At 38.5% G+C, this 27997-nt stretch overlaps 1 protein-coding gene across 2 annotated transcripts in view; it reads left to right on the top strand.

Annotated features, from left to right (window-relative positions):
- The window catches only part of elapor2a (endosome-lysosome associated apoptosis and autophagy regulator family member 2a), a 30313-nt gene extending 3158 nt beyond the window's left edge, over positions 1-27155 (top strand). Inside the window, exons 2-22 of one of the 2 annotated variants that reach the window (XM_049483495.1) lie at positions 2617-2737; positions 6176-6365; positions 7473-7620; positions 7720-7809; positions 8224-8329; positions 8468-8620; positions 9816-9904; positions 10050-10230; positions 11756-11884; positions 12286-12376; positions 13838-13940; positions 14085-14222; positions 14948-15211; positions 17152-17325; positions 17426-17606; positions 18601-18697; positions 18876-18977; positions 20504-20630; positions 20870-21048; positions 21823-21988; positions 25182-27155. In XM_049483495.1, the coding sequence (XP_049339452.1) occupies positions 2617-2737; positions 6176-6365; positions 7473-7620; positions 7720-7809; positions 8224-8329; positions 8468-8620; positions 9816-9904; positions 10050-10230; positions 11756-11884; positions 12286-12376; positions 13838-13940; positions 14085-14222; positions 14948-15211; positions 17152-17325; positions 17426-17606; positions 18601-18697; positions 18876-18977; positions 20504-20630; positions 20870-21048; positions 21823-21988; positions 25182-25250 (2898 nt within the window). In that variant the 3' untranslated portion in view covers positions 25251-27155. Of the gene's footprint in view, positions 1-2616; positions 2751-6175; positions 6366-7472; positions 7621-7719; positions 7810-8223; positions 8330-8467; positions 8621-9815; positions 9905-10049; positions 10231-11755; positions 11885-12285; positions 12377-13837; positions 13941-14084; positions 14223-14947; positions 15212-17151; positions 17326-17425; positions 17607-18600; positions 18698-18875; positions 18978-20503; positions 20631-20869; positions 21049-21822; positions 21989-25181 lie in introns of those variants that run through there. The other variant, XM_049483496.1, reaches the window with a different exon arrangement.
- Positions 27156-27997: the final 842 nt, after the last annotated feature.

Genomic DNA, 27997 nt, shown 5'->3' with positions numbered 1-27997 from the left:
AATTTAAGGTTTGTAGTGAGAGGCAGTCAGTATGACCATTCATCTCAAGATCCCAAACGTCTGGTTTCATCATCTGCCGTGTCAATGGCAGTGTATGTTTTAGTAGTGTTTGTTAATTTGGCTAAGAATTGAATTACAGTCATTGTTTAGACAAGTCTTTTGCCAAGTCTTTACATTTTATTACAGTTTCATGAGGAATAGACCTAGAAATGCTGAAGGGTTTTGGGGTCATACATGAGGAAGTTTAATTAGCTTTGCTTTGACTGAAGCTTAATGTGTCACTTCCAGTGTTTTTCCATACAGTGTGCTCTCTCATGTAACTGGAAAAAAATGGAAAGTAAATGAGATGATGACAGATGATACTCTGCCTTCGTATATTTTAAGGTGTTTGCTGGTTCATGGAAAAGGCTCTATTGTATTTACCCACTGTTTCTTTTGTATGTGACTTTGCAGTGTTTCTGGCACTCCTCTGTTGACTGTCCACAGTGGGCTTAAGCTTGGCACCCATGTGGGCTATTGTGGTGTGGTGGTTTTATCGGGGTTAAGTTGTCTGTTTAGTGCAGTGTGTGAGTAGGTAAAGCTCTACTGTGCTTTGGTGTGAGAGTGTGTTGACCTGCAGGGCTTTTTTGGAGATTTATCAGTTTCCTCCCGATGGCAGCCTTTCCTTCCCTCTGTCTCAATCAACACCAAGGAGAATGGCAGAGCTGAGAGCACTATTAAACAAGTGAGTCAGGCATTTTCACTGTGTGTGTGTTTCATGGACTAATAATCAGTTGTTCGCTCTGTAGTGATTTATTTTGCTTGGTTGGAAAAATGGGTAATGAAAATATTCCCTACATTCCCCCCTGGGGTCCATTTGTTTCTCTGCAGTCATTTCTCGCTGATTTTTTTTAAACTAGAATAAATGGTGAAAAGGTCAAGTTATAAGTACTTCTTGCAGGCCTTTAGATCTTAAGATTTACCACTGGAATTACTAAATACAACTGTCATCCATTAATATGCAATTTATAAGTTAAATAATAATTCCCAGCCATACGCAGTAGCAGTGGGTGGGTGGCAATTTAACTTTGTTGTTAGCATGAACATTAGTTGTTCCAGCACTGGGGTCCTGGGTTTAAATCCCTATCAGGGTGGAGTTTCCATGTTCTCTCCATGTCTGCCTGAAAGAAAGTGTGTGTGTGTGCGTGTGTGTGTGCGTGTGTGTGTGCGTGTGTGTGTGCGTGTGTGTGTGCGTGTGTGTGTGTGTGTGTGTGTGCGTGTGTGTGTGTGCGTGTGTGTGTGCGTGCGTGTGTGCGTGCGTGTGTGTGTGCGTGCGTGCGCGTGTGTGCGTGCGTGTGCGTGCGTGTGCGTGCGTGTGTGTGCGTGTGTGTGCGTGCCTTACATGCCCAGTTATGGATTTGCACTCTGAATTTGCCTTAGTGCTCTTTGCAGTCCAGGGCGGCTAGTACACTGTGCACAATTGTTTGCCACGCGTGTGTGTGTGTGTCTGTGTGTTGGTTGAGTGTAAATGACAGTGTGATTGGAAAGTGTCCTTGGGTGCCTATAAATGCCATCATACATTACTCACATCATCATCCTAATATACTATATATGTGCAAAAGTTTCAATACACTTTTATTTCACCTACTTTATGAGTATGACAGCTTGTTGATTACCATAGAAAAGTACTTCCAATATAATGGAACACTGCCTTTTCATACACATTGCCATCCAGTAGATGAAAGACTTTATAAAGCTCATGAGTACTGGGCTGTGGAGCAGTGGAACTGACTTTCTGCTGGTGTAAGCATTGAGTGGCATGTCTGATCTATAACTAATCATTCATAATCACTTATGGATGCCATAAAGTCAGAACGTTTTGTTTTACATTGTTGTTTGTACCTTATGGTTTGGTATAAGTATGATACAATAGGAAATATCTTAAAATAAAATGTTTGCAATTTTCTCCATTGTTTAGTTCTGTACAGCAGTAGATGAGAAATGTAATGTTTACCCTTTTAACACATACCATGTATTGTCCATGCAACTGGGCGCACCGAACTTTAATCCCCATACAGAGATGTTCTGTTACAAATACATATTATTCATGTTCTAGTCTACTCATCTTGAAATTTTCTTACAATATAAAAAGGTCACATGTTGACATGGTGTAAAAAAAACAAGTGTTTTCTTTTTTTTTCTTTTTAAGACATATTTTAAATAGTGTAACTTATTTTATATAACTTCGAATGGGTCTGACTTTGGATGTGTTACATACTCAATCTAATGTATCTTCAATAATGTTTTAGCTACAATATATTTGAGCAGTAGTCAGACAGAAGGTGTGCTAATTGTTAAGGTGGTGTTATTTGTCATGGTGTTTGGATTAAAGGTGTCTGTAGAGGAAAGGGTGGAGTGGTACTTTGTCCTCAAGACAGGCATATGACTCACTTTCAATACATTCCTCTATTGTGAGGTTTGTTTACATTTTCTGCTCTCTTTATCAGGCTTCACTTACTGTCCACCAAAGGCCAGAATTCAGATCTCGTGCCGGCTTCCGGGAAAATGGCATAACAGCATTAGATAAGCAAAAGAGTGAGAATTAAACTGTTTGTGTGTTTGTGTTTGTGTTTACAGGGGGATTATTATTTTGAATACACGGAGTGTGACAGCACAGGTTCCAGATGGAGGGTAGCCATTCCTCAGAGGCCAGGGGAGTGCACCGGACTGCCGGACCCTGTGCAGGGCACCGACTGCAGTAGGTTCATATTGTGGGTGCATACGACTCAAGACATTTCATTTATTATTAATAGATTGATGTATTTTTTGTTGATCAATAATGAGGGAGGCCCTTCTTGAATGTCAGTCAGTGATCAATTATGAAGGTGGTGAAAATGGAGCAAGAGCAAGACCCTGAGCATGCTGTTCTTACGTAGGGCTGACTGGTGTTGTAAACAAATACAATTTGATATATTTAAATATATGAGGATTCTCAATACCGTTGGTATGATACAATTTTTTACGATTAAAATTTTACGATTATTTTTTTTTTACGATTGGATTTTTCTTTTTCAGTTTTTTTATATGCTGACAAACAGGACCATTATAGCTATCAAAACAGCCTACAGTTTATTTTGCATTATTTACATTATACAGTTTAATTTGATTAACCACCCAGAGCTATTCTCATGGCATGTGGAATTTTCTGACTATTCCTGTCACCCCCCCACTTATCTACACAGAAGAATTTCCTCTTGGACCCTATCGCAGCTTTACAGAGCAGCAGAAACTTAAAAAAAAACGTCAGCTCCTCATCTCTCATTTTAGAAATCCAGTACAATAAAAATAAGCAAGTATTAAGAAATAAGCAATTATATCATTTTTTATTTTATTAATTTCTGATTATATATTTGCGTTTGCTATGTTGTTGCTTGTGATTGGTGGAATAACAATTCAGAAAATAAGGTTTAATACTAAGATGTGGTTAAAAAATTCTACACTGCGCAAACAACACTTATCTCTTCTTCCACTAACGTCTACTGTACAGTGGTGCTTAAACATTTGTGAACCGTTTAGATTTTGTTTTTTTTTTTTGCATAAATATGCCTTAAAACATCATCTTATTTTCACACCTGATGATCATCCCTCCAATCCCATTAATTAACATTTACAATGCAAGATCCCAATAATTAATATTTACTTACTTTTTTCTCACAAATATGTAATATTGGATACTAAATAAATGACCAAGTACAATATTTTTGTCTCATTTGTTTAACTCTGTTTTCTTTACCTACCCTCTGACTTTTAGTGGAAATCTGATAATGTTTTAGGTCATATTTATGCAGGAATATAGAAAATTCTAAGGTGTTCACAAACTTTGAAGTGCCACTGTACAGTGGATGTTAGCAAGTTTTTTTTTTCTTTTCCTTTAAAGTTAGGAGACATGAAAGTTTTTGGACAGTGACACTCTGTGTGGTAATAAGGTTCATTTTAAAATAATTAGAATATAGAATTTCTGTTGTTAATTCTGTTGTTCATGAAATTTGAAAATCATCACACAATGTAAAAACCTAGATCAATTAAGTAACTTATTAAAGGCAGATGACAAATTCCTGCACCTGAGAACAGTGACAAAATACAACTATTTTTACATGTTTTAATCCAGACAAAAAGTAATTCTGTGATATTAAAACTTCAAAGTAGGGGGTTTTATTTCACCACCTTCAATGTCCTCTGATTGGCAGGTAACTTGCAGATTAGCATGGAAACCTGAAGTGTCTTCTTTTGTCCATTTTTTTTTTAACTGCTTTGCCAGATTTTCCCAGTGTATGCTAATTTTCTGCTGTGTAATTCATAAGGGTTAAATCTTCTACTTAGTCTTTCTTTGTATTAATTTGTTTAAAAATAATTGAATTGCAAATGTGACAGTTCTGAAAGCAATGCAAGTGGGATGAGGACATTATTTAAAAATAACCGTGATAAAAGAGCAAAGACCGATTATATAATAATATTGCTGATAGTATTTTCTTTCAGAATTTGGAAACTGTCAGGCAGTCAGAACCATTTATGTAAATTACTGCCTTTGTAAAGTGTGCTTTATAGATGTACGGAGTGGACTTCCTGACTTCCTGACAGAAGCTTCTAGCTTTTAGTGCTTCTCACTCACTCACACACGCTCATACACACTCATACACAAACCCCACATAGTTGCCAGAATGTTTGCACAGTATAGTGAGAGAAGATTGAAGGCAGACGCAAGAGCCCAGATAAAGACACATGCAGTCTATGTACTGTCCAGTGGGTGGTCTGTTTAAACACTATTCAGTCATTTCCTTAATATCCGGCCCCTCAGTTTGACCTGGAAACTGCTGTGTGTTTGAGTAAAGTCAGGGTGTTTGTTTTCTGTATATTTGCCATACACTACATGTAGGTAAATTATGAAATAAATCACATAAATCAAAGTTTTGATCATTTTTTTTATCAGCAAATAAAAAGGGAGAAAAATATAACCAAATAGCTCTCCACAGACCCATCAGAGTAATGTTACTTTAAATTTGGACTGGGCAATATATTGTAAATATAGGGATGCACTGAATATTTGGCAAAATAGAAAAAATAAGTAAAAAGACTGACATGTTTATTTATTTATTTATTTTTAGTGTTTTTTTCCTTTTTTGCAAAGAACAGGAGAACAGGAATATATAGACACAAAATAAAACATCATAAATAACCCAAAACACTTTGCACACACCCCTCCATCAAGAGTAAAAAAAAAAAACCCAAATAGATAAAATATCCATAGAATATATATTGCAGACATCCACATACATCCACCTACATAAAACGTTACATACAAGTAACAAATACCTGTTCATTCGTTTATTTCAGGATAACTTATCTTTTATGAAAGCAATAGCTTCTGACCAGTATCGGATTGTAGCTGCTTTAGCACGATGTAACCTGGCAGTGGCCCTCTCCAGCACGAGAACGTCAGGAAAAAATATATAAGAGAGTACGGTTTTTAAAAATCATTTTTTCCTCCAAACAGAATTTTAATATGGATTTTATGGCTGCTGTAACAGTTGCCATTATTATTTTCCTTTGAGAAAAACACAAGTGGAGTCATCCACAAGGTGAAATAGTGCAGGGGAGAGAGGGAGGTCCTGCTTCAACAAAGTGGATGAAATTTTATTTTAAAATGTATTCTGCTGATGTTACACCCAACAAACACCAGTTACATTCTCTTCACATAAATTAAATTAAATATAGTGTTCAGCTTCACTTATCATGCTAAGTATACGTTCACTACCTTGTCACAAACTGGCGGTTTTCCAGCTGAAAAATATTGTCTGCACAGAGCTAACTGAGCCAGCGTTAGCATCTGTTTGTTTCTCTGTGTCAATTTCACATAGAAACACACAGAAAACTACAATCCATGTGGGAAAAAAACATATTAGTTTAGCCGATTGGGGGCCAATGGTGACTCAGGATTATTGGGTTATTGATCACAATGTTGTGAGTTCAATACCTGTATCTGTCAAGCTGTCACTTTTAGCCCTTCAGGAGAGCCCCAGCCCTCCAGCCTGGCTGACCCTGGGCTGTGACCTTGTCAATTATAACTTTCTAAGAGTGTGTTGTGTTTTCCCTGCTGATGCTTCACTGTCTGTTATGTAATTAAACTGGTCTTTGGCAGGTTTTTCGTGTGCGGCGGGGGAGTTTCTGGAGATGTCTGCTCAGGAGTGCACTCAGTGTGCGGCCGGATCCTATTCACTGGGCAGCGGCATCCGTTTTGACGAGTGGGATGATATTCCCCGCGGATTCAGCAGTGTGGCAACCTACCTCGACAACACTCCACATGGGCAGCAGGGCCCGTCCTGTAACGGGTGAGTGATGGATGGAGGCTTTGTCCAGTTGTTTGTGGAGTCATTTACCATTATGGCTCATGGATAAGAACAAGCATGTTTAACATAACTTATCAAAAAGAGAAAAAAATAATATTTGGTTCCTATTATAAGTTTTGTTTTTTACGTTTGTATTAAAATGACTAGGAAGGCGTGATGATTCCAGATTGCTAATTTTTCCTAATGTAATTTGGGTTACATCAGCATACTAAAATTTAATTCAAGTTATCCTTTAGTAATGCTGCTAATGCTAATTAAAGTGGATGATGTATAAATATATACATTTAATTTATTATTATTATTATTATTAGAAGAGCTATATGTGGTGATTGCTTAATAATTGCACATTGTAGTAAAAAAAGTCAACAGTATGTTGATCATTAAGCTGATCATGATGAAGTGTTACCTCGGAAACACACACACCTGTATACATCCTGTGAGTGAGGCTGACCACTGGTCAGCATGCTCATGACAAGGCAACATTCATTTATAGAATCTGGCCAAGGCCTGATGTGCATAGTCCTCAATCCACAGTGTCACGTGTGTAGTGGGATTAAGTCATAAAAGTCATTACCACACATAGTGGACAGTGCGTTGTGTGGTAATGATCGTGACTGATGGTGTTTGGCTAGATTTGTCCATGCACACCGTCAAGAAACTCTGGCAGCTTCCCTTGGCATGGCATAAAACATTATTATTTTTGTTTAGAAATTGTTCGCATATTATTGTCCATGATAATCTATTAATAATCCATGACAATCTATTGTTCATAAATTATTTTTCCTATTAGTATAAATCGGACAGTTATTAAAACATATAAGATTTACTAGGCCACGGCAGGTGTCTTTTTTTGGAGTGCTACTTTTTTTTATTTGTTGGCAATTTGATGATTCTTTTTTATTTTTCCCAAAAGTGGCAACAACTGAATGTTCTTTTTTTTTTTTTTTTTTTTTTTTAATGCTTGCACAAATAAAATGAGAATTAGAGTAATGCCTTTTATGAAATGCAAGTTTTGTTTTGTTCTTTTCTTTCTGTCTACATGACTTGATCAGGATTTATATACGGTAATATGTGTTTGTTACCTCTTAGCTCCTCGTGGATTGCTCAGGGAAGTTATGTGGAGTCGAACAGAGATGAATGCAGTGTATCTCTGGTCTATGCCGTACACTTAAAGAAGCAGGGCTCGGTCTCCTTTGAGTACCAGTATGTGGACAACAACATCTTTTTTGAATTCTTTGTAAGTATATAGATAGAGCAGTAACTGATAATATGTAGGGTACAAAAAAAATTATATTTTGTTGGTTGAAGCTGAATTAGCTGTTTTTGTGAGTTACAGATACAGAATGACCAGTGCCAAGAAATGGAGAAGACCTCTGACCAGAAGTGGATTAAACTGACCAGCAATGGGCAGTGGAGCAAACACACGGTATTGGAGTGTTTATACACTCAGACACACATGCTGATATCTTGCATTAGTTATTTGAGCAAAAATATTATATAATATATATATTATAGAAATATGTGTTCCTTTTTTCTGACAGTATCTGAATCTGATGTTCTTTACATTGCATCAACATTTTATAATAAATGGACTGCTATAAACGCTCCAGTATATATATATATATATATATATATATATATATATATATATATATATTATAGTATGGACTATAATATAGAATAAAATATTTTACCATTGACTTCTTTCCTGTAAAGACACATGTTTCTGGGATATGTGGTTTTTGCTTAACCATATATATCTGTTTGATGCTTTGTGTGTATTTGCACACCTGCGTGTAGTCATAGTTTGTTGTGTGTGTGTCCTGTCTTACTCATGCAGGTCAGTTTGAAGTCTGGCACTAATGTCCTGTACTGGAGAACTACTGGTGTTACAGTGGGAGCTAAAATAGTCAAACCTGTTCTTCTCAAGAACATCCAGATAGAAGGTGCAGCAGCCATTCTCAATATGAATAATAATAATAATAATAATAATACTGTAAAGTTCTCAGTTAATCCGCTTTAATACAGATATACCTTTCTCTATATTCTTATTTGTTTTGTCTCTCTCTCTTTCTGTCTATAAGGTGTGGCTTATATGTCGGAGTGTTTGCCTTGTAAACCAGGGACATTCAGTAAATCTCCCGGTTCCTCCTCCTGTGAACTCTGTCCCAGAAACACTTACTCAGGCAGAGGAGCCAGCTCCTGCACTCCCTGCAACACAACTACACACTATGCATGTAAGCACAACCTCACAAAGCTGTAACACAGCACACACACACACACACACACACACAGGTTCTTTATAATTTTTTTTAAAGGTTATGTCTCTAGTAGCAAGACAATACATGATGAGACAAAACAACCATATTCACCATACTTATGATGGACAAACAGATATGGTGTGTCCGTGCAGTGAACACTCATGCACACATTCACACAAAGTACAGTTTAGATGCTGTTCTGCATAGTATATTAGCTTCTGTTTTCAAATAAAAACAAAAATGAATAATAAACCATCATTTTTCTAAATGATAATATTAAATTTAATTTCACTGATATAGAGATGATGATGTATCAAAATAATGTAATTACAGTTTTAGGAATATACGTAGTGTTAAGGCTTTAATTTGCTTCCCTGCAATATACGCTAGTTTTCCACTTGTCTTTTCAGTAGCTTATCATTTTATTTCTTATTTCTTTATTTTTATCCCATTTTATCCCCAATTTACACGGCCAATTACCCAACCCGCTCATTAAGACTCCCCCTATCACTAGTGATGTCCCAACACCAGGATGGTAAAGACTAGCACATGCCTCCTCCGACATATATGAAGTCAGCCACCACCTCTTTTCGAAATGCTGCTGATACAGCATTACCGAGTAGCATCACAGCACACTTTGAGGAAAGCGCAGCGACTCGGTTCTGATACATCAGCTCACAGACCCAGCCTTGTGTTGATCGACATCCCCCTTTGGAGTGATGTGGGGAGAGAGCACCATCTACCCACGCAGAGACAGCAAGGCCAGTTGTGCTCTCTCAGGGTTTTGGTAGCTGATGGCAAGCTACATGAACAGGATTCGAACCGGCAATCTCCTGATCATAGTTGCAGTGCTTAGCCTGCTGGACCTCTCAGAGCCCAGAAACCTGACATACATACATTGTACAATAGTTCAATAATGTTATTATCCTGATAGACTTAAATTTGTTCATATCTTCTCAAGTTTGTAAGACATTACTTTCTTAGGCATTAACTATCCGGATCTCAGAATGCAGCCATAATTGTTTCACATTGAAATGGTATTAAATACTATTCTAAAATAATCTATTTGTAAAATACTATGGTACTGTTACTAGTGTTACTACGACTCTTTGAAAGCTAATGTTTTTTAAATTTATCATATGATTGTGTTTTTTTCCTGTGTATTGGCCAGTGGAAGGCTCCTCTGTGTGTAAGGCCAGACCTGCATGCTCAAAAAAAGACTACTTCCAGATCCACAGTGTCTGTGATGAGGAGGGCAAGGTAAGCTCAACCCTTTTTTTCATTTTTTCATCTTTATCAAGCTAATAATGGAGCTGTGAAGCTAAATTATCATAATTAATCAGTGATTGGAGATGCTGTCTATTCATATGAGTTAATACCTTTTTGTTGTGTCTGTATCTCTAAGACACAGATCATTTATAAGTGGATAGAGCCTAAGATCTGTCTGGAGGAAGTTCCTGATGCAGTAACCCTGCCCCCTTCTGGAGAACGTGAGCCATGTCCACCCTGCAACCCGGGTTTCTATAACAACAACACTGCTACCTGCCTGCCCTGCCCTCAAGGAACCTACTCTGATGGACTGAAAGGTGATTTACTGTAGTTTTTTAAATCCGTTCATTATCTGATTACTGCAGGTATCTGATTTATTCAAGTATTCATGTCACTGACATACTCCAAAAAAAAGAAAAAGAATAACAAATCTGGTAACGAGAGCTGGATTGTAGCTCAATAATGAAATCTCAGTGCACATAAACTCTTAACCGGAGTATTCTCAGATTTATCAGTCTGTGCATGTATGAAATCAGACCATGGTACTGGAAATAAGCACCTGTGAGTTGGTGACAAAACACTTTCAGACCAACTCTGAAACTGAAGGATTTAAAGTATCCTCTTCTGGCTGATATATTGCATCTTGGTTTGTTAAAAAAGCAACATAAATACACTGCATAAATTTGAAGATTATCTGACTCTTGTAAACTTGTGGGTTTTTTCCATTATCTGATTACCACGAATCATATACAGTAGATGCACTAATTCGATAGCTAACAAACATTGATGCTCTGCTGTAATCAGATGTAACAATGGGCAACCGACCCAGCTATCAAATATACTTTTTTTAATTGAGCTAAACTGCTGATAAACCGTTGTTTAATCTGATATATTAGCCGGATAATGATGCTAATGACCACAGCTATGTACAAATGCTGTCTCTGTTCCATGCTGTTTACACGTGCAGTGTGTGCGTGACTCAGTTTACTACTTTACTACTACATCTGTGCTGTACACCCCATTGAAAACACTGTGTTTGAAAGCGCAGCAGCTAATTTTTAGGGTTCAGTGTAAAAGCAGCTTTGCACTGTGCTATATATGCACTCTGGAACACAGAATCTTATCAATATATTTACGTTCTTGTTCCTGCGCCAGACAGCTCTGACCAATCAGAGGTGACAACTTGTTCGCATTTTGGTGCGTTTAGGTTTGTGCCTGTGTGAAACCAAACCAAACACAGGGAGAAAATGCTCCAGGTAAACAAACTCATCAGTTGATCCAGACTTGTGGTCTTTCGGTGTGCAGTGTCCAGTACCTACCTAAATTACTCCAAGGAAGGACAACAAGTGAACCAAAAACAGGGTCATGGGTGCCTAAAGCAAATTGATGAACTCCTTGGAGGTCCAATCTCACAACTTGAAATGTTTTGGTGCCAAATACCACAGGATACCTTCAGAGTTTTTGTGGAGTCCATGCCCTGAATGGTTAGAGCAGTTTTAGTAGAATGAGGGTGAGGCAGATCTACACAATGTGAGGCAGGTGGTTTTAATATTTTTAATGTTATGGTTGATCAGTATATTTAAATACGATCACACATTCATATAGAGCCCAATCCAACATGAAATCCAACATATTAATATACCAACATGCAATAATAATTCCATCAAGTATGTGCCTATTTTTTGCCTTTATTCCACATTAACTAAGGCTTTTAGGATAATTATAAACATCATGTATTTTCAAGAAAAGCTACAGAAAACCTGTGATGCCATTTACTTGTGTGTGTTTCTCTGTGTCTCTGTGTGTGTGTGTGTGTGTGTGTGTGTGTTTGTTTCCACCTAGAGTGCCAGCCGTGCCCAGCAGGCACGGAGCCTGCTCTGGGCTATGAATACAAGTGGTGGAACATTCTGCCTGCCAACATGAAGTCGTCCTGCTTCAATGTGGCCAACACCAAGTGTGACGGCATGAATGGTGAGAGGGAGATCCCTGCAGAGAGGCCGCTTTTAATCAGATGCAATGCCTAAATCAGAAAGATAGATGGCACTGTTGTGCCATGCATGGCTGCTGAAATTTGACTGCGCGGACGGAGAGTTGCACCCGTGTTTTTTTCCCCCCAATATAGTTCTGTTTATCTGCTTTTGGAGTTGCACAAAAATCAGTTGTTTGTTACATTGTATCAAAATGTCATGATTTATGGACCAATAGAAAAGCCCCAAAATTAAATAAATTATATTTACACTGACTCTCATTCTAAAAAAATGTTTTTGTTTATTTATCTGTAAAACTGACATTTTGTGTGACAGCGACAGTGTGCATTTTGCTCTTTTTCATTTTTTGCTTTTTCTGTGTATGTGTGTCTCTACATGGTTTAGGTTGGGAAGTAGCAGGAGATCACATTCGTTCTGGAGCAGGTGGATCAGATAATGACTACCTCATCTTAAACCTTAAAGTGCCTGGATTCAGGTGAGCCAAAGTATCTTTCTGTAAAGATGTGATGAAATAATTATTGTGTAATTAAATTGAGTAGCTTGTGCATTCACACGACGTGAAATATATTTAAAGTATATTCAGATCGTAGTTATAAAAAAGAATGGAAACAGTACTGTACATTTTGAATAAAGAAACTCTCTTTTAATTAACTGAAACAAAGCTGCCTAATTGCTTCTGCAGAAAGCTGATTTCTGCTGCAGTAGGATGGTGTTCAACTTTTTTCCCCGCTAGTTCTAAAGCACCCTGTCTTCAAGCTTTAGTGTTTTAATGCTTGTTTCTCAGCTCAGAGTTGCAATAAAGTTGCACTAGAAAACTGTCAAACTTTTTATATTTACAGTCCTAATAGGCACACACACCCAGTACATTATAGAAAGCCCTGGTCAATGCTGCAGAAATGGTAAAATATAATGGTGTCTATAAGAAGACATAGGGCCCTGTTTTTGTAATGTTTAGGCACTAAGCACTCGTCCACGCACGACGCAGCTTAATTTTAGGTGCGTCAGTGTGTCTGCTGTCATAAAGACAGGAAAAATATAACTAGCATAGCTCGAAACTCCTCGTAAAAAGGCATGTACTTATTCTCTTAATTGATCATGGGTATGTTTTGGGTGTAACATGCAATAAATTATTCAGTCTGTCACTTGCCATTCCCTTTAAGAGCCAGGTGCGCTCTGACTTTGGCGCATTGGTATTTTAAGGGCGCAGCTACCTGGACGTGTCCAATGCTTATCAGCAAACGAAAATAACCAGCTCATTCATGCTGTGAAGGTGTGAGTGGCTTTTTTTTTATCTACCAGTGTCCTCAGAAGGGGAGATGCACTCTGCACATAATGCAAAAGCAAAAAAATAACAAAAAACACAGAAGCAAAAAGCAATCAGTGCTAGGCTAAAAGCTAACTCCCAGCCCACAATAGCTTTCACCCAGCTGAACCAAACTGGAGATAATCACACATCAGAATGGAAAGCACAGGTTTATTTTTTTTACTGGTAAGACTCAAAAAGTCAAACCCTGGGGAAGTGAGGTAAGGCTAAAAGCTGACTGGCTAAAATTTTCTTCAGCATTAAAACAACACAACTTAGATAGGATTCAAAACAGTGTTCTTGGGTTGTAAAATCCTGCTTTTGTAATCTTTCACCTGTTTCATAACTTAATATAATATAACCACTTAATATAAGCAAAGCTTATAAAATAAGAGTTTTATTTTGATCCCAATATAACAGTTTGGTAATACATAGCCCTGTAACACTGTGTGTATATATATATATATATATATATATATGTGTGTATATATGTATATATACATATATATATACACTGTATATCTGGTTTGGGACAAAAATGCTTAGACTGAATAAATGCCTTATTTGCCAGCTGTAATGCAAGAACACAGTAGTGTAAATTATACGAAATCATACCTGATTCATGTATCTCAGGTTGCCTACATCAGTCAGTGGAACCAGTGGAACTGAGTTTGGACGCGTCACCTTTGTGTTTGAAACCACCTGTTCTGCTGACTGTGAGCTGTATTTTATGATGGTAAGTGAGTATCTGTGTGTATGTTTATAGTCGTAGAACTTGTGCTTTCCTCAGCGCTTCAGTGTTTTGGACAGTTCTGCAGTGTCCGTCTTTAGTTCAGCACAGTTTCTTCACACTGCGTGTGTGTTTGTTGTTGTTTTGCAGGACACAGACAGAAGGAGCACCAGTGTGGTGGAGTCGTGGGAGGGCAGTAAGGAGAAACAATCCTACACCCACATCATGACTAAGAATGCATCTGTGTCTTTCACATGGGCCTTCCAACGGATTAACCAGGCTAAGGATGTCAGTACACACAAACACACACATATATATGTATAATTATAATACGATTTTCAGTTACCTAGCCTTATGCAGTTCTAGTGAGAAGTTTTGTAGTGTGGTAGTGGGGTTTCATGGCCAGAGAGGCAATTATTGATTGATTGATGATCACAAATTGTCATTGGTTCTTCATTATTTGATGTGCAGTTTGACATCTTGTATTTACACATCTTATTCTCTCTCTATCTCTCTCTCTTTCTCTCTCTCTCTCTCTCTCTCTCTCTCTCTCTCACGCTCTCTCGCTTTCTCTCTTGCTCTCTCTCCCTTTCTCTTGCTCTCTCTCCCTTTCTCTTGCTCTCTCTCCCTTTCTCTCTCTCTCTCTCTCTCTCTCTCTCTCTCTCTCTCTCAATGTTATTTTTTTTTCCATTTAAAAAAGCTTTATTGGCATGAATTGCAATTAACAGTTTTTGCCAAAGCAATGAAACAAGAAGTTAATATACTAAAGGTAAAAAATAAATAAATAAATACATAACAATACATATACAAATATATATATTAACATATCTTACGTATCTTACATTACATAAATATAAATACATAGTAAAAAAATGAAAATAAATGAATAAGATATTAATAACAGTGTTCTATGTTGTAATTATTTGAGAAGAGTTGTGATCTCTCTCTCTCTCTCTCTCTCTCTCTCTCTCTCTCTCTCTCTCTCTCTCTCTCGCTCGCTCGCTCGCTCTCAGGTGCGTCAGTACGTGAACGACATGGTGAAGATCTACCTGATCACTGTAACCAATGCTCTGGATGGTGTAGCTTCATCCTGCAGAGCTTGTGCCATAGAGTCTCAGCAGCCTGGCTCAGCCTGTGTGCCATGCCCTGCTGGCTACTACATAGATGAAGAGACCAATCAGTGCCAAGAGTGCCCTCCCAACACCTTCCTCTCAGGACACCACGTGTATGGCCGAGACGCGTGTCAGCCGTGCGGACCAGGCAGCCGCAGCAACAAGGTACAGTAGATGACAGTAAAAGAAAAAGCTAGTTTATTTTGTATGTGTACAAATACATTGCCTAGCCCAAAATAAAGTCACCACCTGGATTTAAGTAAGTAAATTATGTGGGGTTGATGCTGCAGTTGGTCAGGTCTAGGTTCAGCAACAGTATGTGCTGAAAGAATGAGGTCAGCTGACTAGCTGAATATACTGAATATAGACCATATTATTCCATCTATGGATTTTTTTTCTTCCCTGATGGCACGGCCATATTCCAAGATGACAATGTCAGGATTCATGGTGCTGGAATTGTGAAAGAGTAATTCAGGGAGCATGAGATCATCATTTTGGTGAAAAATGAATGCAACACTGGATTTAAATAAATCTTGAGACATTGCAGAAGCTTATCAAACAATCCACAGCGAATGTATGCAGCAATCAGACAAAATATTAGAGTGTGGCCTTTTTTTTCGGTGGCAACTTTTTTTTTTTTTTTGGCCAAGCAGTGTATGTTTTTTATATAATATCAAATAATAAGTAGGTTGGTACATGTTTCTTTAGTAATAGAAGGCATTGAAAACCCTCAATAATTGTTAAGCATTTTTAAGAGCTAGTTTATATAAATCTTTTTAAGTAGATGTGCAGAACAACCTTAATCGCCCTCTGGCAGTGTAATAGTCCACTTTCTAGCAAAAATACACCAAACCTGTGCAGATCTTTTATGTGGAGATCTTTGTAGCTTCTTCAGACACAGCAGAACAGAGTGATCTTATAGGAACATATGGTTTGATTATATCCTATATATAACTTCTGCTTCTTATTGATCTGTGTGCTAGTACCAGTGTTCTGAACTTGACGTGAGCTGCTTGAGGCAAACAGGAGAAGAGTGAGGGAATGTACAGTATGAGCTGAGGGAATTTCAGCTTGAAGATTCATTTGCTTTTTTTTGTTGTAGTCTTCTGGTTGTCTTGTCCAGAAATAAAGTCCTACTGCAGCACAATACATTCCACCATATAACCATGAGCCCAGCAAGCATGTGTGCACTGAACGTCCAGAAGTAACCTTTGAAAACGTATGGGGCATAGCAGTTGGAACATTGGACTATTAACGTCAGGGTTGTGGGTTTGATACCTGGGTTCAGTAAGCTGTCATAGTAGGGCCCTGGAGAAAGGCTCTTATCTGATCAGTATGTATGTATTCACTGTGTGGATGGGTTAAAGAAATAAGCCACATTTCACCTGTGTGGTAAATATGGTTGCCATTCTTTGCCTTGCATTACTTAGCTAAGCTGGACCCTTCTAATGGGTCTATCCACAATTTAGTCTAAGGTTACAGAGCTCAGTTAGAGTCGTCATCTGAGTGCTGGCTGCTCTGTTTGTTAGCCACGTGGTTTTAACCCATTTGAGCCTACTCTAGGCTTCATAATGCAGGTTCAGACACAACAACTTTTAGCAAGTGATCCAGCTCAGAAAAACATTCAGGTTAGCACTGTAGCTAAACTGCTCCAACACTGTCAAGACCAGCTGCTGTGTCTGTTGGCATTGTTGCTTTAACCTAGCTGAACCTGGTTGCTAGCATCACAACTAATCAGCTGCCCATGGCTTCATAACACAACTTAAAAATAACCTACAGAAACAATGCAAATACAGTATCAAAACAATCAGCAAGACACACTGTATGTAAGCAGCTCTCAGTTTGTCAATAGCTACAGAGAAATCCATCTCAGAAGAAAATGAAATCCACTTGTTTTTAGAAATCAAATCTAGTCTGTGGTTTATCATATGTATAATTCTGTTTGTTATGTTAATACTTTTGGGAAATTATAATTTAACATCATTCTCTGATACCATAGTATTTTCTGAGACAGTCATACAATAAAAAAATGGGTGTTCTTCAAGGGAAAGAACCCCACAAGGTGAGAGTCTGAGCCCATGAAATGATATGTATTGTTTTGTTAGGAGCACAGCTTGTGCTTCAGCGACTGCTCCTTCACACACACTGAGCTGAACCACACGCTGCAGTTTGACTTCAGTTCTCTGGGCTCCACTGGCTCCATCATGAACGGCCCCAGCTTTACATCCAAGGGCACCAAATACTACCATCTCTTCAACATCAGCCTGTGTGGGCTGGAGGTACATCTCCACACACTAGTTTTTGTAACACATGTTTAGTATTTTCTCATCTCGTCTTGTTGAATAGCATATCGATGTGACTCACTGTAATTATTCTCAGGCTCACAGGCCAGCAGTCTGTTCAGATAATGTTACAGACCTGTCTGATAAGGATCCTCATGGCAGCGAAGCAAACAAGGTTGAAGCCTTTATCTGTCAATCAACAGTCATCCCCTCTGATGGGCGGGGCTTTAGGGTAGCCCTCTCTTCCCAGTCTACCAGTCTGGCAGACTCATTTCTCGGTGAGTGACGAGAGCTGTTGTAATAACATGTCATGTCTTTGCTTAGTCTTTCACTTCACACAGTTTAAGTTGTTTATCATGCTGTAGATGTGGCTCCATTATATGTATTCTCAATTCTTGACATTATTTTAGTCTAAAATGTGTTCTTTAATAATAATAATAATAATAATAATAATGTTTTTTTTATATTTTAATTAGTTTTTTTCTTGATGTACAAGAAAATAATCAGCGATAATGGTCAGTGGCTCTCACCCACTTCATGACACAGGAGCTCATTTAGTGCAAGACTCATGCACTACATAGCGCCACAGGAAGTCCTTCCTACCATTGTCTATCAAACTTTATAACTCCTCCCTCAAAATGTGACTGTAGCCTTTTTGTGCAATGTTTCTATAACCAACTATAATGATCATAGGTGCAGTAATAATAGGGTGCATTTATAGAGGTACAATCATAATTGGTAACAGTTTTGTATAATACATATATTCATATTTATTATAGTAGGTATAGATATTTTTATTGTACTTTTTAAAATCTATTTTTACTTTATTATTTATTGTGTTAATTTATTTATTCTTTTTACATAAATGGGTGCTACTGTAATTAATAAAGTATTTTGATTCTGATTCTGATAACACATAATTTTGCATTTTCCAATGCTTTGTTATGGTAATATTTTAGTACTATTTTAGTAAAGTCATTTATATATAAATATGTCCGCTTTCTTCCATTTTTTCCAACTTCTGGCAACATATTTCAACATTATTAAGTATTTTTGATTATTTGTCAGATTCAGTTCGTGCAAGAAATGATTGATTGAACAGAAAAGTGAAATAATTCTACTACAATTAATAACACATAATTGGAAAAAAAAATAATTCATTTAAAATAACAATAGAAGTGGACATAAACATTTCTAAGCATTTCGTTTTAACTTTATTTCTATTTTCCTTCACAATAATTTTTACTTACACATACTTTGTTGGTTTTACAGGAGCCACACTGGAGAAATCTCTCAATGGAGTTACAGCCAGACCAGAACTCTTCCCCACTCAACCCAAGAGAGTCCCGGACATTAACTTCTATTATCGGTAACAACACAGAGAACCCTCCAACTAAATCTCTGTCATTTTGCTTTGAGAGATGTGATCTAATCTGCTCTGCTCAAGTTCTGTTCGTCTCAGTGGCCATACAGTTGATGCATGTTTTTTTTTTTTGCTTAGTTTTTATATACGTATATTCATTGTGCTAACATGCTACTGTGTGCAGATCTCCACAGACAACTTCCTCATGTGAGAACGGCCGGAATACGGTGGTGACGCTGCGCTGTAGCCCTGAGAAGACCGCTAAAGGAGAAATCTCAGTACCCAGGTACACTGACCTCATATGCTGCTCCTTACAGAGCAAACTTTCAGTGAACGTTCTCCATTAATCATTCTCCAGAACTGCTGAAGCTCCGCAGTGATCTTTCTGCCTGGTTTGCACAAAGCCTGTCCATATGGAAATGTAAGGCTTGTACGTTTTTAAACTTTTGTCTCCAGCTGTGAAGTGCGGGCTGTGCTTAGTGAACCCAAGAAAAAAGCCCCTCTTCGAGATGTACTGAAATCTTAGATTATATGTATCATAAAGGCTGAGAGACTAGAGTCCAGTCTCTGGGCTCCTTAATTAGTGTGAAAGCCAAAGTCCTTATGTAACTTTTGCAGTTTTACAAATCCCTGCCCTGCAGAGAGGCTTTTCTATAGAGAGGCATGCATGTCTAATGAATAAAAATAAATTATTTTTTGGTTTTAATACATTATTTAATAACGATTTTTTTGTTTGTGATCAAGTTTTTTTTTTCATACAAAGTTCAAACAACAAGGGACTGGGGAGCAAAAGACAGGTAGAAAGAGTGAAAGCAAAAAAGAAAGTGAGCATGAAGTGTCCATATTCAAACCGTACTTTGCAGAAAATCCAAAATGTTCAGCACAGGAGCCACGTTTCAACAGTTATGGGCTTAGCATGATGAAGTCGAGCAGCAGTACATTCAAGCTTTGCTATTTTGAGTAGATTAAACACCCAGAATGATACCATGTGGAGTCCAGGTGTAATCCAATTTTGTAGAATTGCCTTTTTAGCAGCAGTAAATTAAATAAAGATCATTGAAGGGGAAAAGAAAACACTTAGTTTTGCCACATAATGACATAAAGGTGCTTCTCATGCTTCACTATAAAATGCTCTCAGAGGCTACTTTTGGGTTGTTGACCTTTAGTTGTTCAGAGATGACTTTTGACTGTTGAAAATACATCTTTAATGCCCTTGCATACATCATCATTACATCATTGATCTTGGGTTCTGTTTGTGATCTGACAATGGTCGGGTTTCAGTATTAAGGACTGCTGCCGCAGCTGCGGGTATGAGGATCTGGGGAGCCATTGCATATGACAGTCGGTCACGCCTAGTAGTGATAGGAGGAACACTAACATCGTGTGACCATGGCAAAGCTTCAAACTGTAATTTTTTTAGCAGGATAATGCTCACCCACACAGGAATTATAGGTCTAACTGCAACATCTGTGTGCAAATTTGCAGCATGATGCTGTAGGGAATGTGTCTGCCTCAACGCTTACTAAAGCTCTTGCTGCTAAATGCAATTAAATCCTCACACCAGTGGTCCAAAATCAAAAAGAGAGTATTTCCTGGATCTTTCCTTAAAAAAACAGGAAAAACTCTATTTAATACCTGTGATTTCATAGTAAACACTAAGTAAACATGTATCCCAATACTTTTGTCCATGCAATAATAGTAATTTTCAGTAATTAGTTAGCTAGTGTTGAATCAGCAATTGAGCTGGTGTTTCCCTTGATGATGATAATGGTTGAGCTGAGAGCTGACCGACTCTGATGTGTCGTTATGCAGGCAGTGTCCAGCAGGCACCTGCGACGGCTGCACCTTTCACTTCCTGTGGGAGAGTTCCAGTGCCTGCCCACGCTGCACTGAGGCCGACTACCACCAGATTGAGGGAGCCTGCAAAGGAGGAGTGCAGGTGCTCTTTATTCAGTCGTTTCATCAAAGCTCACTAAGATCTCTGTCTTCCTTTGAACCGTCAATCTTCAGTGTGTACGTAAAGAAGAGCGAGAGTGTAGAACGTCTAAAACACTGTCTGGATCTTTCATGGTGATCAGTAGTAATGTATGGTAATGGATGGAGTGATGAAGGTGTGATTGGATATGTGTGTGTGTGTGTGTGTGTGTGTCTGTGTGTGTGCGCGCTTTTTCACATCAGGACACAGTGTATGTGTGGACTGAGCCGAGGCTCTGCACAGGAGGAGTGGGCCTGCCGGTAAAGAGGAGCACACCGTGCGAGATGATCGATTTCTGGTTGAAGGTGGGAGCTGGGGTGGGGGCGTTCTGTGCCGTCCTGCTTATCTCCCTCACCTGCTACTTCTGGAAGAAGAACAAAAAGTAAGCCCTATCTGACCTCCCTCCTCTGAGCTCAATCACGCACTCACCCATCAGTCAGATAGAAATATCATTACTGATTGGCTGGAATCTTTTAGCTACATTTCTGCAAATATTTTATTAGATTTTTTTATTGGGAAAACACTAAATGAAAAATAAAACTTGGATATAATTAGTAGTCATTGTACAGCTTGTGTAGCAGTATATGTCCCTACTGTCCTTTCAAAATAACTCAACACATGCCTAAATTGTTCCTTAAGTGTTAATATCGTGTTACCACCATCTTTATTTACCATTGCCTAAAACCTCTTGGGCATAGAATTAATAAGATCTACAGAATTTGCTACTGGAATAATCATTAATTCCTGTAGGATGCCATCATGGAGCATGGAGGTGGATGTTAGGGTGTACTCCCACTAAACAAAGTTTGGTTGAGCCATTCTGCCCCTCCCTCCCTACTCCCCTGCTGGCCTGCACTCACACTGCATTTAAACAATCCGTGCCCGAGCATTCTTACATCACTACTTACTGCTCAGGGGGCTTGCCGGTGCTGTGCCGAATTCAACACCCCTGCCATAAAAAAGCACTCAGTCTCGGCAGCGCTTGTACACCATCTTCTTGATAAAAGCGTAGATAATCCACTTTAACTTACTTAGAAATATGCGCCTAAAGTCATGGTTATCTTAGTCACAATTATATACATAGCGCATGTTCCCACCTCTTCAAGCAGGCCAGGACAAGATTTGCATCTCATTCTGTTTTTTTGTCCTCTAATAGACTGGAGTTTAAATATTCCAAACTGGTGATGTCTACCAACAAGGAGTGTGAGTTACCAGCGGCTGACAGCTGTGCCATAATGGAGGGAGAAGGGGAAGAGGTAGAGGATGAGGTGGTTTACTCCAAACCCTCTTTACTGGGCAAGCTGAAAGCCATCGCTACCAAGGTATGCTAACACTATCTCAATTTGTTCTTCAGTGTACTGGAAATATATTGATATTGTGTATGTTTCACATCAGTTGATGCTTTATTTTGGGTGATTTATTGAGTGCTTTATTGTTGCATTTATTGAAAGTGAACAAATCATGTGAACAGAGGTGTTTATATGATTACATATAGTTATGATATAAATATTACCCTAATATAACTAATGGGATCATACAGCGTTACTCAGTTCTTGCAAGTGTGGTAAACCCAACGCTTCACCCGAGTTACATAGTGCAGTTAATAGCATGCTAAGCCCAGAGTAGCAGCTATTCTTCAGGTCTTCAGGTCAGTGCATCATCAGTGATTATAAAGGTGTTATTTTATGTTTCTAATGCTACATATTTTTCTTTTTTTATGCCTTTAAATCTATTTTATTTGATACAGATTGAAGTTGTTTAGACCTCTGTAACATCAGCGTGATTATTAATATTCATTATCTTAATAATAGCAATAATAGCAAAAGTGTTTACAAAATAAAGTAACTTATGCTTAAATTGTTAATCAACAATTCAAATCAGGTACAGATTTTCTGCCCATTGGTGGATTTTCTGTGCACTACATGCAACAGACAAATAAATTATATACAGATTTTATTTACAGAGTTACTTGAGGACAGTTTTAAACAGTTCATTTCTAAAGCAAATTAACTTTCTGGTAATTATTTGATGGTTCAGGTTCAGAAATAAACTAAAATATTGCCGTTGTTACGCAAAGAACACATATCTCCAAAATGGCAACTTTACAGGAAAAGGAAATAAAACCTTCATTTTCAGTGGAACATGTAACAACATTTAACCACAAATAATTTTGAAGCATTTTTATTGGCCCATTAATCGTATGACGAAATGCTTTAGGAATAAAGCTGCAACACTCTTTATAATCTCAGTCTGTGATCTGAAATTCTGTGCACCTACCTCATACCACCTCCAAGCTCGCACCACCTGAATGAACCCCAGCGCCTCTCTTGCCCTCGCCTCCTCATTTGCAGAGGGGAGACGTGCTTAGTGAGGTTTAGAGATGGAAATGTGCAGTTTTAATTTATCACGCTCTGTGCAGAGCGCCCCTCTTTAAATATGGACTTCTGAGTGAGGCAAATGCAGTTTGTCATGCCGTGCATTTAATGTGCACGGCTGTCGACTCAGCATTCGGGGTGAAAACTCGCTTATCTGTGATTACGGCACAAAATGTCTCTGCACGAGAAATGCATGTTTCTCAGAAAGAGAGAGACCTTAATTCAACCTCGGACTTCTTGCCTCTGCCTCTCTCGATTTCTAGGTCCCTCTCCCTCTTGAGTGCTCACAGCAATAGAAGAAGTGTGTGTGTGTGTGTGTGTGTGTGTTTCGTGCATGTGTGCGTGCCTTGATGTTTAACTGAAGGCAGTTGAAGTAGCCACTGAGGGGATTCTTTAAGATTAAAGACAATGTTGAGCTGCAGAGAGATGCAGTGTGCCACATCGTGTCTGCAGCCAATTAAAGAGAGAGAGAGATGGTGATGGAGACAGACTGAGAGAGTGAGGTTTGAGGGACTCTTTCTTTGGAAGTGCCATTGTCGCTTAAAAAAAAAAAAAAAAAAGAGCTGTAGAGTGTCTAGAGTTCTAGTCTCAGTGTGGGAACGTGTTTAAATCTCCCCTGACAGGGACAGACCTTTTTCAGCATTCTAATTACTCATTAAGGCTGATTTCTCATGCAGTTCATCAAAATGATCAGATCTTAGAAAAGCTTGTTAGTCAAAACTTCCCCAAACTCTTCTGATCTGCTATGTAAGCAAAATAACCAATATTGAATGGTCCATTATTTGTGTAATGTATTTTCCCTTTCTCTTTATGGGAGGCTTGATAAGCTCTGCTTTATTTTTGGGGTTACATCATAACCTGAAAAAAAAAAGAGCTGCATTTATCTGGAAAGGCTCAGGAATAATTACATAAAATACTATTATGGTGTTGAAGCTATATGTGCTGTGCTAGTCAATGCTATACTACCCAGTGTAAGGCTTTGCTATATGGCTGTGGGCTACATGATGACCTACACCAGCTAACTCATTATTTTTTCAATACAAAACAAATTGTGTTGCATTCTGAGGCAAAATAACAAAGTGGTAATGCACTCTTAGGGTGTTTTCACATTTCACACTTATCCTGAATAAATCAATCCTCCGCACTCCTTGTTTGGAGGAGGAGCTTATTACCACTGGTTTGTTTTTATATACAAGAACTTTTTTTTAACCAATCGCAATTTTGGTGTGGTGGTGGACGTTTTACCGTGAAGTTCCTCCACACCAGCTATTAAAGTGAGGATTTATTATGTATGAGGTATTGTTAACTGATGGAAAGGGAAATGATGCGATACATAAACTAAATTAACTAATTAAAATTAATACTTGGAGAAAGCGCCCTCGAATCAGAATTAAAATGCTAGTTTGAAAAAACCCTTAGAAAAAAAATGCAATAAACTTGTCAAATTTAGAACAATGTTGAACAATGTTGGACAATTCCACTGTTTTTACCTTGAACAAAAATATATATTTGTAATGATTTCATTAATTTAAAAAAAACACCTTTGTACAACTGTACAAATGCATTCTGTGGAACCTTTAACAACACGAAGGTGTTCTATGCATCCATAATTATAACGAAAGCTACACTATTGCAACAGTATTGCGACTACATTTGCGGTAAGTAGAAAATATAGTGTACATTTAGATTTTTGCCGAAGTATTGTATTTCATTGTGCATGAAGCATGCACTCTCCATCAGTGTGTTAAAACTGAAGGAATAATATATAGTGTTGAAGTGTGCCTACTGTGCCTTCACATCTTCAGCCTGGTAGGAAGCAGAGAAGGCTGGTATTGAGTAAGGATGGCCTTGAGCTGTACAGGCATGTATCTGGGCTTGGCCACTGCCGGAGATAGACTCCTTCCTCTTCTTTTCACGTCTGCTGCCTGGCTCCTGTCCGCGCACTGACGAACACACTCTGAATGCGAGCGCTGGTTGTCTTGGTAACGTGTTGGTGTTGGTGGTTAAGTCCTTGGCCTTGATCGGGGGCGTGCTTTTGAAAGCGAGCCGGGTAGGGCCGTCCCGGTACACGGGCGAGCGGTGTGCTGCCATTTGTTCAGTTGTGTAAAAAAAAAAAAACCCTGCATGTCGCTGTTTCTAGGGCAACGAGCAGAGCTCCGAGGCCGTCCAGCTGAAATCCTCGCAGGCGGAGAGATGGGTGTGGGGATAGAGGGAAGAGGAGGAAAAAAAAAAGGGAGTAAACGAGAACTGGATGGACGGACAGACAGATGGATGGATGGATACTTTGAAGCCCCTCTTCTCTCGCCAACGTGTACGTGCAGTGGCCTTAAGACTGAGCCCTGGGGGACTCCCGGAGGCGGGAGGGGGCCCTTCTGGGGATTCTGGGCTGACTCTGTTCTGGACCAGAGTGGCGGAGCAGACCCCGTGGGATGGTTTTCTTTGATGTCATCATCGTGTCACTGTGCAATCTGTCTTTGTTTTTCTTGTTGTTTGTGTTTTGTTGTGTTTTTTTTTTTTTTTTAATATTGTATAAAAATGTGAGATTTGCTTGTGGGACTGGGGGTGGCTGGAAGGTCATGGTACAACTGTTGCACAATTTAACCACTGATTAAAGACTAGAGGATAAACCACACAAACTGTGCGGCAACAGATTAAGGACATTAAGTCTACAACATTGAACACAAGGTTTAAAAACTCCAGCAGCTCTGCTGTTTTTGTTTGTTTGTTTTGTTTTTCTCTCCCCCATTTAATTTTGTATGAAAATGTAATATTGCTTGTAGGACTAGGGGGTGGCTGGAAGGTGGCACACACACACACACACACATATTTAGACTTACAGGGATAAAAAAAGGAAAATTAAGACCCACTTTGACATGCATATCAATGGAGGGAACACAATGTAGCAAAGGGCTCGACTCCCAAATCAAGTCAAAACAAACAGCAACCCAAATGCACAGTTGTCACACTTCTCTTAATTAGTGAATTTGTCCACCAGTATATGTATCCACCTTATTCTGTCACGTTTACTTTACTGTCAAGTTAGTTTCTTCCACATTTGTGGAATTTCCGGTCGGTTCATATCAAATGGTTTGTGGTCATATCATATTCAAAGTGACTGCAGTCTAAAGTAACTAGCTTGTGTAGTACTGATCCTAAAGCAACTAGCTATGCTAACTCAACATTCCAACAGGCTATTTAACATGATTTACACCAAAGCATAGCTGAATAGCTTTTCAACTGAACACAAAAAGATATTGTATAGCATATTGTGGGTACACCACACAGCTAGCTAGCTAAGCTATCTTTTCTTTCTACTACCTTTTAAAGAAGAAAAGCTGCAACTCTGGTTGAAAGAGTGAAATGGATTGAAATTAAAGCCATACAACTGCACCATTGAACTGATCCATTTGATTATATAAATATACATCCAAAAGCTCCATTCATACAGCTGCTCTAACCATTTTGTGAAGGGGACAAAATGCTTTCCTCAAGGCTCCTATGGAATGAATGTATTGGGAGCTGTGAAGCTCTCATAAGAGCTAATCTAATCTGGTGTTTCTGGTGTTGGTTCTGGTGTTGGTTTCTCTCCACAAAATGGTAAGAGAAGAAGATGTGTGGTGCTACCGTACTGGAAATTCTAACACAAAGTAAACAAACATGGTTCCCTTCTTGTCCTCAAGCAAAAAAATGTTGGATTCTGTTCGAATCTTTAGGAAGATGCCAATGTTGTACACTCGTTATTAGAATTAGGGAACTGCATGTCGAAGTGCTGGAACAGCTGCCAACAGCTCAGGATTAGCATGACTTGATTAGGAGCATGTCTTAATGCTAATTTCTTAATGCTAATACAGTGTAGGACCGCCAAGATTGATCTTCACTACACGAGTCTCCGGCAAGGTCCTGGTTCTGAAAGGAAGAGTGCCTTTCCTATGGTCCTGTGTTTTCTCTGTCACGTTACCTACACTTTTGAGGTTTGTGATGTACATGCATATCTTTTTGTCCTTTTTCTTATTGTGTTTGGAGTGAAATGAAAGCCATGCAACTGTATCAAATCTACTGAAATACACTGACTTGATCAAGGTTTTGATATAATAAATGACTGTTTGCACTGAAAGTGTGTAATGGTTTTAAGCAATTTTTTTTTCTTAAGTATTGGAAACATGATTAATCAAGACCCTTGGTAAACCCTTTCCTGCTCAAACTTGCAATCAAAGTGATATATATTTGGTTAAGCCGATGAGACAAGATTAAATCTTGACCAGCACAGGGAGGGAATGTCAGTGGTTTTTAACCTTTTTAAACTGTGCAATTATTTTTAAGAATTTTAAAGTATTTCACAAGGTAATTTCCTCATATTTTATCCAGTATGTTTCCAACCATTCCTAAAGTGCTACTCAGTGCCTGAGACACTGGAGACAAGTGGGAGCAGCATGATTTTGCCCCAATATTGGTAAAATATTATAATATTAAAGTTAACTTTACCTTTAAATTTAAAATACTAAAATAAAAGCAGTTAGAATTACTTGCTTATCATTTAAATCACACCCTACCCCCATGTTAAGCCCTCGTTTAGCTTATAGACCAGCCTGAGCAAACTGTGCAAACTACTCAACCATTACAAGCAACCTTATGGACAAGCATTTCAGAAGAACCACCATTCTGACCACACTGTAGCACCAGCTTTCCCAGGTTGGTTTAAATGCTGAAACAACAACTTTGCCAGATCTGGATCTTCAAATTTGGACCTCTAATCCAGTTAACGTTCCTGGACTTGGTAGGGGCGAACCTTGGTGGGTGTGATTCTACATTCCCAATCAGTTACATTCAACGTTTCCTTAATTTCCTGTAATTTTCAAAATCCAGGACTGGAAACTGGACTCAAGGTCCTTATTTTATAACCAGTATAAGGTAAACGCAGTATTAAGGTAGCTGTAACTGACTATGGTTGTCCCTGAT

This window comes from Astyanax mexicanus, chromosome 9, assembly GCF_023375975.1.
Source record: "Astyanax mexicanus isolate ESR-SI-001 chromosome 9, AstMex3_surface, whole genome shotgun sequence".
NCBI lineage: Eukaryota > Metazoa > Chordata > Actinopteri > Characiformes > Acestrorhamphidae > Astyanax > Astyanax mexicanus.
Note: the sequence above shows the minus strand (reverse complement) of the source record. Positions and strands in the feature narration are given on the sequence as shown.